General features: G+C 43.1%; 1 protein-coding gene across 1 annotated transcript in view; it reads right to left on the bottom strand.

Moving 5' to 3' along the window:
* The window catches only part of slf1 (SMC5/6 complex localization factor 1), a 28,742-nt gene that overhangs the window by 3,528 nt on the left and 9,637 nt on the right, over window positions 1–15,577 (bottom strand). Inside the window, exons 13-17 of the mRNA XM_030764684.1 lie at window positions 14,393–14,538; window positions 13,905–14,017; window positions 10,995–11,113; window positions 7,349–7,441; window positions 6,165–6,347 (exon numbers count right to left, since the gene is read on the bottom strand). Coding sequence (XP_030620544.1) covers window positions 6,165–6,347; window positions 7,349–7,441; window positions 10,995–11,113; window positions 13,905–14,017; window positions 14,393–14,538 — 654 coding nt within the window. The remainder of the gene's footprint in view (window positions 1–6,164; window positions 6,348–7,348; window positions 7,442–10,994; window positions 11,114–13,904; window positions 14,018–14,392; window positions 14,539–15,577) is intronic.

Below are 15,577 nucleotides of genomic sequence, written 5' to 3' on the forward strand. Positions count from 1 at the left end.
CAAAGACTGCAGAGGGGGGTCTGACGAACATGCGAGGCATGTGCATGTGTGTGTGTGATGAATGTAGGCAGCAGGCGTAGTTCTCTCCCTTTGGACAATGGAGCCCAGTGTAGCCTATTCCTCACAATGGCCCATGAAAAACACATCTGTCAGTTCTTTACCTCTTGCATTTACACACATACACACACACATACACACACACACATGCCCGCACACATGCACGCACTGCGGTGGGATTGGCTCCCACATCACTGAGAGCGATTGAAGAGTGGCCAGGTATTGGCGCGATGTGTCAGATATCCTGCTCCACTGATAAATAAAACACCTGGGGAATTAAATACCAACGCTGGTAATTATGAGCCTGTGCTGGCTCTCTCTCTCACACACACACACACACACATACACACATGCACTCACAGCACACTCTCTCTCATACACATACACACAGCACAGCACACTCTCTCTCTCATACACACCCATATACACCTATACACACATGCACTCACAGAACTCTCTCTCTCTCTCTCTCACACACACACACACACTCATAGTCATAGCACACTAACATACACACATGCGCTCACAGCAAACTCATACACACGCGCACACACACAAACATGCGTGCACTCACAGCACACTCACACACACACATACTCATAATGCACTCTCAAAACACACAAAAACACACACACACACAGAGCAGGGGAATTTGGCCAGAGCAGATGCTTGTGTTTCTGCTGTAGATAGAAAGGCACACACACACATGCACGCACACACACACACGTTCATGTAGAGCACAGCAGGCAACCCCTTAGCCTTTAGAGGGCAGGCAAAGACTAGAAATAGAATGTAGCAAGAGAGGAGGAAACGAAGACAAAAAAGAAAGAGAGTGGGGAAGGTGTGAGAGAGAGAGAGAGAGAGAGAGAGAGAGAGGGAGAGGGAGGGAGAGAGAGAGAGTTGTGTGAGAGGACACACTAGGTTGAAAGGATGGACTACAGGAGAAACAGCTACTCAGTCAATACAGTAATGTGAATTTGATTTTTAATGGTCATTTTAAATAAAACGATTCATGTATTGCATCCAATGCTCAGTACCATTCTGACACTAACAGAAATCTGATGTCTGCCCATATGAATGAGAGACAGCTTTTCTCGGAGTTTGATGATGACAAACCATCTGACAGACAGAGATTAAGGGAAATTACTGCTCAGTTTGGGCTTCATGCATATTTCCTGGCATCTTTCATCTCTCTCTCTCTCTCTCACACACACACATGTACACACACATCAGACCCGACATACAAGGACACAGTGCACAGGCCCAGTCCTTCAAAAGACAGGTGCCATTCTAAATCCTTGTGACGGTCACCGTGGGAGTACACTCTGTATCAGCAGACAGCCCTGTCATTATCAGCACTGTTTGATCCAATTCTCTCAGTCTCCATCTCAGTAACTGCACTTTCACTGCAACACGTCAAGTGCTCTCTTTTCCATACAATTAAAAAACCCCACAGAATTCAGTAAATAAATTCGTTAATGACAGAAGGTAAGTGGAAAATGAAGGGCAATGTTGGGTAATGTTCATTAAGACTCATTCAGAAAGCTGGCATTGAACTTTAATTAAAAAACAAAAAACACTTCAAAAATCAAAGAAAAAAGATTTCTCTCTGGAAATCTGGGAGGATAATGATGTATGGGTTAATGTCAGATATATTTATATATATATATATATATATATATATATATATATATATATATCCTTTCTCTCATTCACTTTTCAGATCTGTTAAATGAGAAAACTACAAACACACGTGTAAAGCATGAAATCAAAAGTTTAGCACCTGAAGACATTGAATTCTAAAAGGGGTTAAGAAGTTTGCAAATCTTTCAATGGCCAACAATTTAAAGCTACATACTACACGTTTTTTCTTATATGGAAAGAATTCAAATGCCTTGAACCATCACTGATTAGCTGTAAATTCACGTTTGAGAAAGAGGTGGGGAAAGAGAGAGAGGGAGAGGGAGAGGGAGAGAGAGAGAGAGAGTGTAATTACTAAGGCTTTCCTGAGTCACTCAGAAAAGAGAGAGAGATCAGACAGAGTTGAAGATCAATTTTGAGGGATATTTCTCTCTCTGTTTTGCCTTTGCAATCTCTGATTTCATTCATATTTGTATGCAGTGGGCATCACCTACTCTGGACCTACAGCTGAACCCTACAAACACACACACACAAATACACACACAGTCTCCCTACTGGCCTGTCCTTCAGCTTCACCTTCTACAGCATGTTTTCTGTGCAGATTTTCCTTAAGATGGACAGTAAGCTCGGCATCCACACACACACACACAGGTTTGTACTCATATCCTAGTGGGGACCTCCCATTGACTTGCATTATTCTGTAACTAAGGAATACTGACCTACCCCTAACCCTGACCTCAACCAAAGAAATAATGACACTTTTTGTTTTATTAGTAACAAAAATATAGTTTAGAAAAACATCGTTCTCCTAGTGGGGACCAGCATTTTGGTCCCCACCAGGCACTTTTTTCAGATTATGCTGTCAGGGGTCTTAAAGTCTCCCAGAAAGATAGCAATACATGCACACCCCTCCCCCCCCCCCCCCCCCCCCCCCCCATACATACTTCATCTGTGGCCATATATACTCTCAGTCATGGCATAGTTTTGTGTTGCAGTGTGTGCCGGGTAAGGGAAGGCAACTGGTCCTTCCCCTCTCCATCTGCCCGCATGTCCCCCAACACGCACACACCCACCCCCCTGTTCTCTGAGCGTCCTCACTGTTTGAGGCTGAGGGTACTGGGATGCAGAGAGCTGTGTTACCACGGTGTCAGAAATGACCTGACCGGCCCCCGGCCGCTGGGAAACACAGGCTACATGGAGCGAACGTGCGTCTGCTGAATACACATCAACAACCTGAAAACAACAGCCGGTGAACAAACAAAACCAGACCTCGCACGATTTATAACCCTTCCCCAAAGTGTTCCTTAGACCTAATGAACAAAGTCTGGGCTTATACAATAAAAAAACCTTTTCAAAAGCCTCATATAGACTACTGACATCAACCCTATTACAAGTCCCATCCTCTCTCTCTCTCTCTCTCTCTCTCTCTCTCTCTCTGTCTCTCATCCTCTCTCTCTCTCTCTCATCTTCTCTCTCTCTCATACACTCTCTCTCTTTCTCATACTCTCTCTCTCACTCTCTTTCTTTTAGAGATTTTATGGCTCCTCCCAGCTGCCCAGCCTTCAGTTTCACAGTTCTGGGGAAATGGTGTGGATGTGTAGGCCTCACAGTACCTTTATTCACTCACTCATTATCTATCCACCGTTATTCACTCACTCACTCATTATCTATCCACCTTTATTCACTCACTCACTCATTATCTATCCACCGTTATTCACTCACTCACTCATTATCTATCCACTTTTATTCACTCACTCACTCATTATCTATCCACCGTTATTCACTCACTCACTCATTATCTATCCACCTTTATTCACTCACTCACTCATTATCTATCCACCTTTATTCACTCACTCACTCACTATCTATCCACCTTTATTCACTCACTCACTCACTATCTATCCACCTTTATTCACTCACTCACTCATTATCTATCCACCTTTATTCACTCACTCACTCACTCATTATCTATCCACCTTTATTCATTCACTCACTCATTATCTATCCACCTTTATTCACTCACTCACTCACTATCTATCCACCTTTATTCACTCACTCACTCACTATCTATCCACCTTTATTCACTCACTCACTCACTCATTATCTATCCACCTTTATTCACTCACTCATTATCTATCCACCTTTATTCACTCACTCACTCATTATCTATCCACCTTTATTCACTCACTCACTCATTATCTATCCACCTTTATTCACTCACTCATTATCTATCCACCTTTATTCACTCACTCACTCATTATCTATCCACCTTTATTCACTCACTCACTCATTATCTATCCACCTTTATTCACTCACTCACTCTCTATCCACCTTTATTCACTCACTCACTCACTCATTATCTATCCACCTTTATTCACTCACTCACTCACTCACTATCTATCCACCTTTATTCACTCACTCACTCACTATCTATCCACCTTTATTCACTCACTCACTCACTATCTATCCACCTTTATTCACTCACTCACTCACTATCTATCCACCTTTATTCACTCACTCATTATCTATCCATCTTTCTTCACTCACTCACTCATTATCTATCCACCTTTATTCACTCACTCACTATCTATCCACTTTTATTCACTCACTCACTCATTATCTATCCACATTTATTCACTCACTCACTCACTATCTATCCACCTTTATTCACTCACTCATTAGGCTATCTATCCACCTTTATTCATTCAAAGAAAAAAAAACAAAACAATATGAGACCTGTCAAATTCCAGCAAACTCACGTTGCTACTGTACTATCTATCAACAGGACAGCAGACTGCCGTGTGAGAGTGTGAGTGTGTGTGTGTGTGCGCGTGTGTGCGGTGGGTGGGGGAGCCTGTCAGTTTCCCAGACACATCACACTTCTAATTTTACAAACAGCATCTTCCGCTGACCTCGTTTTGCTCATTCCAATCCACCCATCTCTCTGAGCATGATAAAAAAGAGGAAGAGAAAAAAAAGAAAGAAAACACATTCTCACCGGGACTAAACAATCCCAGTTTAATCTCTTTTTGAGGCCAGAATATGTCCATGTGTTAATGGGAAAGTGGAATCAAATTAACTATAATTAGTCAAAGTAGAGGGATTCAGAGAGAGAGAGAGAGAGAGAGAGAGAAAGAGAGAGAGATAGAGATGGGGGGGGCAGAGTAAGATAGAGAGGGAGAGAGAGAGAGGGAGAAAGAGGGGCTTGTGTCCCCTCGTCCGTCTTCCCTCCCCCTCCTGCATTCATCCCCTTTTGTCATCCATTGCTTTTTTGTTCTGTTGTAACATCTACGCATCGTGCATTGTCGTCAATTCAAAATCTCCAAACAGCAACTGTGTGTGACTCACCAACACAGAGACAGACCTAGAGTTAGTGCCGTACAGCGACAAATCCCCCATCTCAAAAATAAAAGAACGGGAAAAATAAAAAGAAAACAAAATGTGTGAATTTCAGATGCATCATGGCCCTGTCTGAAGTATCGCTAGAAACAGATACCAACAGGAATCTTCTGCACAGAAGGCTTATTCAGGAGAACTGCGTATGTGTGTGTGTGTGTGCGTGTGCACATGCATGTGCGTGTGTGCGCGGAGAGGAGAGAAGAGGAGAGGAAAGAAAAAGAGAAGGACTATGGTAGAGTATGGGACTAGGAGAGGAAAGCCTGTAAATGGTTTCCAAAGCTGCGTTAGCATAAGCTAGGCCCAGGTTTACCATCACAGCACCTCTCCCCAGATTTCTCACTTACTACACCACCACACTTCATACAAGAAATTCTTTATGAAATTCTTACCTCATTCAACATCTTCTATCTCCCAAACACGATCTGTTAAATCATTCACTAATTCTACAGTACTGAGAAGAGCTGAGCTACTACCTCCCTCCCCCCCTCTCTCTGCTCCAGTGTGTTTGGGCAGAGGTGAGGGTTCTCTGAGGAGCTGCGGGGTGGATATGAACACAAAGAGAATATTTAGGGACTGTCTGTCTGCTCTACTGTAGCACTGGGTTCTACTGTAACTTATGGCAATACAAATACACACACACATGCATACACAGCGCATAAGGCTCATGACGACTGTCACTCACACACACAGACTGCGACCACAGTCATTATTCAGTGCACAAACATATGCCACTATAGAGTAGAGAGTTTCACTTTGTTCATCAGTGTTTGAATGTTCAAATCCAATGGTGTACTTGGTGTATGCGCGGGCATGTGAGTTTGTGCAGGCGCTTGCACGAGCATGTGTGTGTATACGTGTGTGTGTGTGTGTGTGTGTATGTGTGTGTAAATTTGTGTGCGTTTGTGTTTATTTGTGAGTGTGCATGTGAGTGTGTGTGTGTATGTGTATTTATGTGTCTGTGTGTGCATGCGTGTGAGCGTGTGTGTGTGAGTGTATGTTTGTGTGTGTGTGTGACAGTGTGCGTGTGTTTATGAGCATGTGTGTTTATGTGTGTGGCTGAGACTAACCGGCGTGACGTAGCAGCATCTTGGCAATGTCCTCATGTCCATTGAGCAGGGCATCGTGTAATGGGCTGACTCCGCCCACCTGAGTGTGTAAGAGCAGGGCGGGGCAATGTTGCAACAAGAGTCGCACACACCCGCTACTGCCATGATTACAGGCTTCATGAAGCGGCGTCCAACCAGCATGGTCTAAATACACATACAAACACACAGACACACATAGGACACAATGTAAGTATTTGTGAGAGACTAAGGGCCAGAGTGAAAGTGTAATGGGAATCAAAGCAGCTACATGAACTAAAGAAACTAGTACATCAAATATCACAGGTAAAACTCCAATAAACCATTCTCTAACTCCACCACAGGTCTGCTATGGGTACAAAGAACGAAATACGTCTTTACATGTGACCTGGGTCATGTAAATGTGAAAACCGTTTCACGTCTAAAACAAAGTAATCGATTCACTGAGTGCTCAGATGACATTGATGTTGAATGACTGAGACTGAAGCTGTCCAAAACTTTTTTCCTTTTGGTTGTAAACACCTCTAGTTTTAAAGTTCTCTACAATCGAGTTCTCCAACTCCTGAAAAGACGCAGAACTGAGGACTTCTTTATAGAGATACTGAGTGGCTTAATCACAGTATTCAACAGATGCTTAGGTACATCTTCTTTTTCAAAATCAAGGTTATCAAAAAAAAAAAAGTCTTTAATGGGTATTCAAAATATATTTCCTCTACTGCATTTTTCTTACATCTTCTTTCCTAGTGAAAAAGAGCTTTGTATCTGCACACCCGCAACCTTTTCCAAGATAAAAAAGTAAAATATTGGAAGAATGACGCAAATCCACACGAAAAACAGATAGAAGTCTTATTTTCGCAATGAGTAACATTACTGTTTCTCACGGCGAGATCCATAAATACTGTATTCTATATGCAGGGCAGAAACTAAACGCCGTTCGTCTGATACTGTGATTGTAAATCTAGCACGAAGTCCACCCCGCACTTCCCAGACACACCCAATGCATTTTACCAAAAGCTTACACCGATGACGCATGCTTTTAGCTATTAATCACTCCTCATACGAAAAACAGAAAGAGTGAGGAGGGAAAAAAACCATGATGGGGGGGGGGGGGGGGGGTGATGAGAGAGGAAGGAAGGGGCAGGGGGAGAAAAGAGAGGAGCGAGACGTACCTTTCACGTTAACGTCGGTCCCCGGCAGGGCGAGGATGCGGAGCAGGATCTCCACCTGGTTTTTCTTGCAGGCTCGATGGAGGAGTGTCTCTCCTACACACAAACGGAGGGACGAGAGAGAGAGAGAGAGTGAGAGAAAAGTGGACAACATCCAAAAACAAAGAGAGAGGGGGGAAAAAAAGAGAGTTTGTCTTGCCCGTCGTCCCAGTGGCAGCTCTAACAGAGCCAGTAGTATGAGTAGTAGTTCCCAGACGACAAAATTTATTAAAAAAAAAAAAAAGAAAAGAAAAAAAGCCTGACCTCAGAATTTTAACATCTTCCCTCAAGACAACGATTTCGCGAGATCGATCGAGACAGTTGGGGAAAGGTAAAAAATGTGAGACGCCCTCTTTTCTCTTTCGTCTCTCCCTCTCTTCTTTCGGACAGTGCCGATTTGCACTGGCGGCCCCTACAGCCCTGAACTCAGAGGGGGGGGGGGGTGTGGGGGAAAAGGAGCCTTGTGCTGCTGACTGTATTGTATGTGGGACAGGAAGTTACGGTACAGAGACTCTACACAAAGCCTCTGACACCACTGCTCCTAAAAGTAGTGTTCAAACAAAAAAAACAAGTGGTGTCCACGGGACATTTAATCAGCAATCTACACTGTTCAGTCACAAAAGCTTCCAAAAGTCTTTTATTTACACTTTCTTCTCCCTTTCACAGTCCTCCCTTTCTCTTTTGCCCTCCTCTTTCTTTCTTTGTGATACAATATGAAATCTCTTTGGTTTTCATGTGTGTCTGTGTGTCAGAGAAAAAGCAGAGGACCAAGCCTGACTGGTTCCTTTTCTTGGTGGCGTTAAAACAGCGGGGCAGGGTGACTGGTGAATGCTTTTACCGCCTGGCTTCACCAGGGTGCCAGTGTCCCCCGTCCTGGCCAGCAAGCCCCACAAAAGAGGGGGGGGGGGGGTCTGGGGTGAAGGGGAGAAAAAGGGGGTGACGAGAGGAGAGGGTTGAGGGCAGTTTTCTTTCAGTCAAGGAAAACGCTTGAAAAACCGCTGCCTCGTGCTGACGTTAAACTTAGCGTCAACTTTTTAGAGGTATTTTTCAAGACAGATCAGATGAGCGAAATAGAGTGTGCATCCTATCAAAAAACAAAATTAGGTTGTTTTTACCGACATGTTCTCCTCACCAGCACCCCTCCCCACCAAAAAAATGAACCCACAGATATATGTAAGTCCTCAACATTAAGAGAGTTGAGTCAGGATGGGCCAGTGTCAGGGACAGTAGGGACTGAGTGAGTGTGGATGTGTGACTGTCACAGGCCAAACAGTGATCCTACTGTAGATGTCCATTACTCCACATCCACATCAAACACACTCATGTAAACACACAGGCCAAGATAACGATAGGTATGAATGTACAATCAATAAGCAAAAATCGTCCACCGGATCCATGACCACAAATCACAGCAAAATGGGTTTTTTTTTTGTTCTCGACATTTTGACAAAATGCCATGCAAAAACTGGATATTGCGGAGAGGCAAAAACACTAAAAAAAGCTCCCTCTCCAGCAGCAGAAAACAAAATCTTTATAAAATAAAGAAACACACACACACACTTACACACACGGGAGAGATATCAAAATAATTAGTCTGTACTATAGAGAAAATGAAAGAAATAAGAGGACAACAAAAGCGCTGTGTTAATGAGGAGCTGAGCGCTGAGGTTACGACAGCACCCTGTACACCGCTCTCTCTCTCTCTCTCTCCTCTAACAGGCTGTGAAACGGAGTGATTATGCATTCTTTAACTCCCTCTGTGTACACATCCTCACAAAATGCCAAAGCCAATCTTCCCTGGGCTAAATCACCCTAATGCCTCCAATTTGGACACAACACCTCCATTATAGGGATAATTGCTCGCTCAGCATTTACAAGTGGAGAGCAGAAAGGAGAAAAATATGGTGCAAATCTTCCTGTCCTCTTTTCTATAAATACTCTAACAAACTTACCTTTCATTCCTGTAGAAGGGAAAAAATAAAACTGTGAAATGTAAGTAGGGCTGATCTTTCTTTTGTTTGGGTTTGTGAAGGGTGGTGGTTAGCTTAGCGTTTCAGCCGATGATCTCTTAATAGGTTAAATGAAGAGACTGCTGGTTAAGGGAAGTGTGTTTTTCTCAGCACTCAAAGTACTAGGCAGGATTTTTGACTTGATCACCTGTTATATAACACTCTACTTTTTTCATATATATAGGGTCTTCTTTTTGACAGGTGAGGGCAGATAATTATCATACTCAGTAAAACATTCATACAAACATTCTGATTTCATATGGTATGGGGAAAAATATTACGTTGTAATCTTAATGTGTGTTTACACATGTACTTGTCACCACATGACAACTAATAACTACTTTTCGTCTTTTACTTCAACTGCTTCAAATCAAATAAAACCTTATCAATGAAAGAAAAGATAAATAAATAAGTCAGTCAAAAAAAATGGTTGGAGTATAACAAGCATTGGAGCGTTAGAGGTTAGGTATGCAGTATAAAAGCTGTTTGTTTAAAAAATGTAAATATATAAACACTTACCTGTGCATATGATTGCCTCTAAGTTAAATCACAGACAGCCATGTCTCCTTACCTACAAAAACACACATTTCCGTGTGTGTGTGTGCGCGTGTGTTTTGTGTGTGTGTGTGCGTGCGAGCGCGTGTGTGAGTTTTTCATCAAAAATTGATGTTGCCCACATCAGTATAGTGCTCACGTAGAGTTTCAAAAAAAAAGAAACAACCCAGGCAGCAGAGGCAGACAGCCCTGAGTCTCCTGACAGAGACCTGTCCTCCCCCCCGCCCTGCCCCCCACCCTCCACCTTCTCTCCCCTCTCCCTCCCTCATGCTGCTCTGGCGTTAAGGGTGGAAGGGGGGGTCGCTCTGATCAGGTGGAGGGTGAAGAGATGAGCCCTGACACTTCGGGGAGTTCATGTAGAGTGCCAAGCTCCTAATTACCGTCTCTTCCTGCGGCAGAGTGGCTCTCTCTCTCTCTCTCTCTCGCTCTGTCCTCGCTGCAGAATCTTAATCGCTGTATTTAATATTCTTAAACTGAAGATCTAACGTGTTTACATGCTTTTTTATTCCTTCATTTTTTTTTCTCTACCCCTTGCTCACAATTTTTTTTTGTGTGTGTGTGTGTTTTTTACTTTTTTTCCATAAAACACAAGCGCATTGTTGAGACAGGAAAGAGGGTGAGGCATTGAAATGATAGCGCCTCAGGTTATGGGGATGGATCTCCTCCAAACCTTCTGACCCCTTCTGATGCGATCTAAACTATGACAAACTGAATCCTCTATGCGATATGAAATCTTGACGAAGCTTCTTCAAAATGAATGTCATAATTTGTACCGTGCTTCAAGCCAAACAAGAGAATCTATATTTCTCTATCTCCAACTGCAACAGAGGAGGTAGTGATGGCCTTATTAAGACGAGATAAATAAATAAGTAAAAATGAGGCAGAAGTGGAGAACTTGGCCCACAGCTGATGAGCCACAGTGTGGTGATGTAAGTGAGTAAATAAAGGACTAAGTGATGAGCCACAGTGTGGTGATGTAAGTGAGTAAATAAAGGACTAGCTGTGCGCGGTGCTGGAGCAGAACGGAGAACACGTTTGGTTCTTACCTGCAGCATTGACTCGGTGCAAACCTCTAGGGATGTTCTCTTTCCCTAAGCTTGAGCCACCCACACTGAGAGAGAGAGAGAGAGAGAGAGAGAGAGGAGAGGAAGAAACTGAATAAACCCTACAATATGAACAAAAATCTGCAATGTATGGTTAGTGTATGGTTAACTGTTTATCTGTATTTAGGAAGCGAGAGAGAGAGACAGTGAGATAGAGATGGAGAGAGAGAGAGATATACAAACTTTCTAACACATTTGCCTTCAAATATTTCTATTAAACTTGAACATCAAGCATGTATCCCTTCATACACCTTGCAGACTTTGAGAGCTCATCCCTGTGGCACGTATAATGTCCACTGTTTTACCAGATCCTGGGCAGAATCAGGTAAGGAACTCCACAGAGAAGGACAGAGGATAATTTAGTCAGGATCTGGTGAAAAAACAAGGACGAAGCCTCTTTGGTTCTCTGCTCCATTGTGTGTGTGTGTGTGTGTGTGTCTGGGACTTGAGAGTGCTAGAGAGGCTCATCAGAAGAGACAGCTATCTGCCGCTCCGCTCTGCCGTCTGCGTTATGGGACACACTCCCTAGGCTGGTCTTTAAAGTCCTGCCACTGAGAGGCACTCTAAGTGTCCCCCCTCCCACTGCTGAGACAAGCAGAGCGCATGTTTAAGAGACGTGCTGTGTGTTCTCTGTCCACACACACACACACACACACACAGTCCTCTACACTGATGCGATGGGACAAGCTCTTCTGTACGAGAAAAGAGCTCAGGTACTAGGGCAATGAGAGGGTGTGGGCTGGAGTGTGGATTCTATTACACACACACATGCACACAGGTTAACACACATTCTGACACACACACACACACATGCACACAGGTTAACACACATTCTGACACACACACACACACACACACATACACACAGGTTAACACACATTTTGACACATACACACACACACACACACACACACACACACACACACACACACACACACAGACACTCATATGCACACAGATTAACACACATTCTGACACACACTTCAAGGGAAGTTACATTGTACACACTCTACACACAAACCAAAGTTCACAGATTTACAAATTGTGAAAAAAGCAGATGAATTATATTAAAAACAAAAAGCTGCAACTTACTGCTTTTACCCCACCCACAGTAATGTTAACCACATTTACCCTGTTTACTGTTTCCGCGTGCATGCTTTAGTCAAAGCTATGACAGCATAATCCAGACAGGGAAATGAGGACACAAGTGATACAACAAACATGTTAAACGGGCAAAGCCATCAGCTACCAGCCCCAGAGACATTTTACAAACCGTGACAATGAAGGGAGAGTCACGGGGATGGAAAAAACAAACCAATAAATAAACGATTAAAGAAAAAAAAAAGGTTTCTGTGTGATTGGATTGTTCAGAACCAACAGGTTTTTCCTCAAGCGGAGCAGAACAAACACACTCACACAGTCTCACTTAGCAGGCTATTAAGAGGTGGAGAAAACAGCTGTAGACTAAGTGTGTGTCAATACAGGGGCCAAACACAGGAGAGAGAAAAAAAGTGTGTGTGTGTGTTTGTGTGTATTTGGTATGCAAAAATGTGTAAATATTTTGTTTTGAGACATGACAAATATGTCTGTGTTCATTTACTGCACAAGTCCTACATAAGAACATGGACCTAAATGAAAATTAACACATTCTTTTTTGTCGTTATTATACATTGTATGCAGATATATATTTGGCTCATTAATTATTGGCAGAAGTATACACATTTGCCTCTCAGTAGAAATTTTAGATATGAAAATGACACAAAGGATTCAGATCAACTCACTCCAGACTACTGAGTGTACTCTCCAGGGCTGAGAACAGACTGACAAAACCACAGTGTCTGAGACATAAAGAGAGAGAGAGAGAGAGAGGAAGAGAGGGAAAGAAAGAGGTACTGCCTAAAATACTGCATCCCTCCAGAACCAAACTTGACCTAACCAATCCCCACTGCCACCAGCCCAGAGAGAGAGGGAGAGAGAGAAAGAGAGTGAGCTTTCTGATAAGGTGTCTCTCTCCCCTATCAATCTTTAACCTTGCGAGCTCCATGATGAGAGAAAATGGGTCTGTTGAAGCAAGCCGTGTGAAGAACCTTCCGGCAGGGTGAACAAAAAGAGTACTTATCAAAGTGACTTATTATTAAGGCTCTTGGTTTGATGCAAACTGGTATGTTTGGGTCTGTTGTTGGTCTACAAACAGTCTCATTTGTATTGATATATTTAATCTCTATGGAACAGCCATATACTGCTCTTGCTCTTCCCTTTCCTTGGCCTATAGAGGAAGCATAGTCGTCTGTAAGTGGTCACGGCTCTAAAAGGAACTCTGCTCTTTGTTATTATTATTATTATTATTATTATTATTATTACTATTTTAAACAAACTTATATCTCAAGTTTAGGTTTGTATTGTGGTAATACAACACAAGCACTTGAACTGGAGCCTTTTAGATTTGTGTAACTATCCTTTATCTTTGGAAGTCAGTACTTAATGGAACCTAACTTTCCTTTCCTTTCAAGGTTTTTCTAAACATTGCCCTCCTCTGCCCCTGTCCTGGCCCAGTCCAGACTGGTTTAGTGTGTTTCATGGTAGCTGTGCTGGTCTGAGGGTAGGCCAGTACACACATCCATTACTGTTGGGGTTTAAGCCCCCCCCTCTCCAGGGTGACTAGAATACTGCAGACAACCTGTAACCATGACCTGGGCTAGATGACCTGGCTTGTGTGTGTGTGTGTGTGTGTGTGAGAGAGAGAGACAGAGAGAGAGAGAGAGAGAGTGAGAGAGAGTGTGTGTGTGTGTGTGTGTGTGTGCGTGCGCGTGTTTGTGTATGTGCGAGGCCAGGTCTCCGATGCTGGGTACTAACCCTGTGTCTGTCCCCTGGTTGGCACAGTTGGCAGCAATGGCTGTGTTGCCCCCTGTGGCATCAGCCGGCTTGCGCCCACACAGGCTGCCCAAGGCTTTGAGGTAAGATGACACCTGCCAGGAATGAAGCAGAGAGCTTTAATCACACTCTCCTTTTTCTCTCTCTCTCTCTCACACTGTCTCACACACACTCAAAGCCCTGTGCATTGACGTAAAGGAACCTTCTGGACCAGATCTAAAAAAAACGACTGAATCTGCTGAATCCATCCATCCATCCATCCATTCATTCTGATGCAGATAAACTGTCTATATTAGTGACAGGAATTTGCAACAACAGTTCATGCTATATCCTCAAAAAAACTCCACTGTGTGTCACAACATCCTCTTCCACAGTTTCCAAACTTAGGCACAAATACAGTTTCAGATGGCTACCAGCACATCTGCTTTGGTTGCATGGTAAAAGAGAGGGGAAAAGGGGTAAATGCATACTATCTTTGTCAGGGAGAGAGGTTCTGCTCCTGCGATCAGGCCATTCCTACAGCAGATGTTCCTGTAGAACGCGTCCGACACTACCATCCTGAGCCGCATGGAGGGAATGCTGGGAATGAACTCCATCAGGGTGTCAGGGGGCAGGTCTGTCCAGAGAGAGAGAGAGAGATGAGTAAGAATATCGATTAAATGGAAAACTAAGTCTGAGTCCCTCCTTCAGGACCCCGGGTCAAACTAAAAGCCCTTACTGGAGGCGAGAGAGAGAGAAAGAGATCAGTACCATAACAGCTGGCAGCTACACCTTAAAACAATTAGGAAAAATGGATAACTAATAGGTTTCCAATCAAAAGAATAACATAACTAAATTAAAGAACATGAGCCGGTGTCGGCATATGGTTCAAACATTGTGAGGTTTAATTTAGGATTGACCAGCTGTGATTTATGTTACAAATATGGACAGATACTGTAGAGCTGGGATATTCAATTGGCGGCCCTGGGGCTGGGTCTGGCCCGCCAGGAAATTTGTACTGGTACTTTGAGTAGGCTACTTATTGCTTTAAAAATGTAATTAGTTAAAAAAATGAAATACGTTAAGTTTATAATTTTTGTACGATAGTGTGTCACAATTAGTTCCCACCCCGTTTGTCCCAACACACTGTCACAATTATCCCTGTTTGTCCGGGACTAATCAATATAAAAAAGTCATCCCTGACTGATGTACGCGCTGCTCTCCGGGGTGGGGGGCGGTCGCATCAATAAAAAGACTATGCAACTACGACGGGGTTGGTCTCAGCACACAGAACAAAGAATAAAATGAATTATATGATATGAAGATAACACTTGGTCTTCTCTTACGCAATGGTGAAGTATGGATGATACCAACGATATATTAACGTTATTGTTACCAGCATTCTACAGCAGCCCAAGATAGAAAGTTCAGTCAACAAAGTGGGTTTTTCACTAAGTGTTCGTTTTGTGTCTAGATATTAAAGCAGCTGTTTTTTTTTTTGCAAATTCTGTGAAACCTGGTCATCATTAGTAAGCCTAACCGACTTCAAAATGAAATTTGTCAGATTTGCTTCCATCTATTTTGTCACAATATTAAACTGGTTTAGCCGCATGAGTGTAGTAGTCTATTTCATGACAGACTCGATGTTAGAGCCATCCTTGAGAAATCTGTCCACA

The sequence above is a fragment of the Chanos chanos genome, chromosome 1 (genome assembly GCF_902362185.1).
Source record: "Chanos chanos chromosome 1, fChaCha1.1, whole genome shotgun sequence".
NCBI lineage: Eukaryota > Metazoa > Chordata > Actinopteri > Gonorynchiformes > Chanidae > Chanos > Chanos chanos.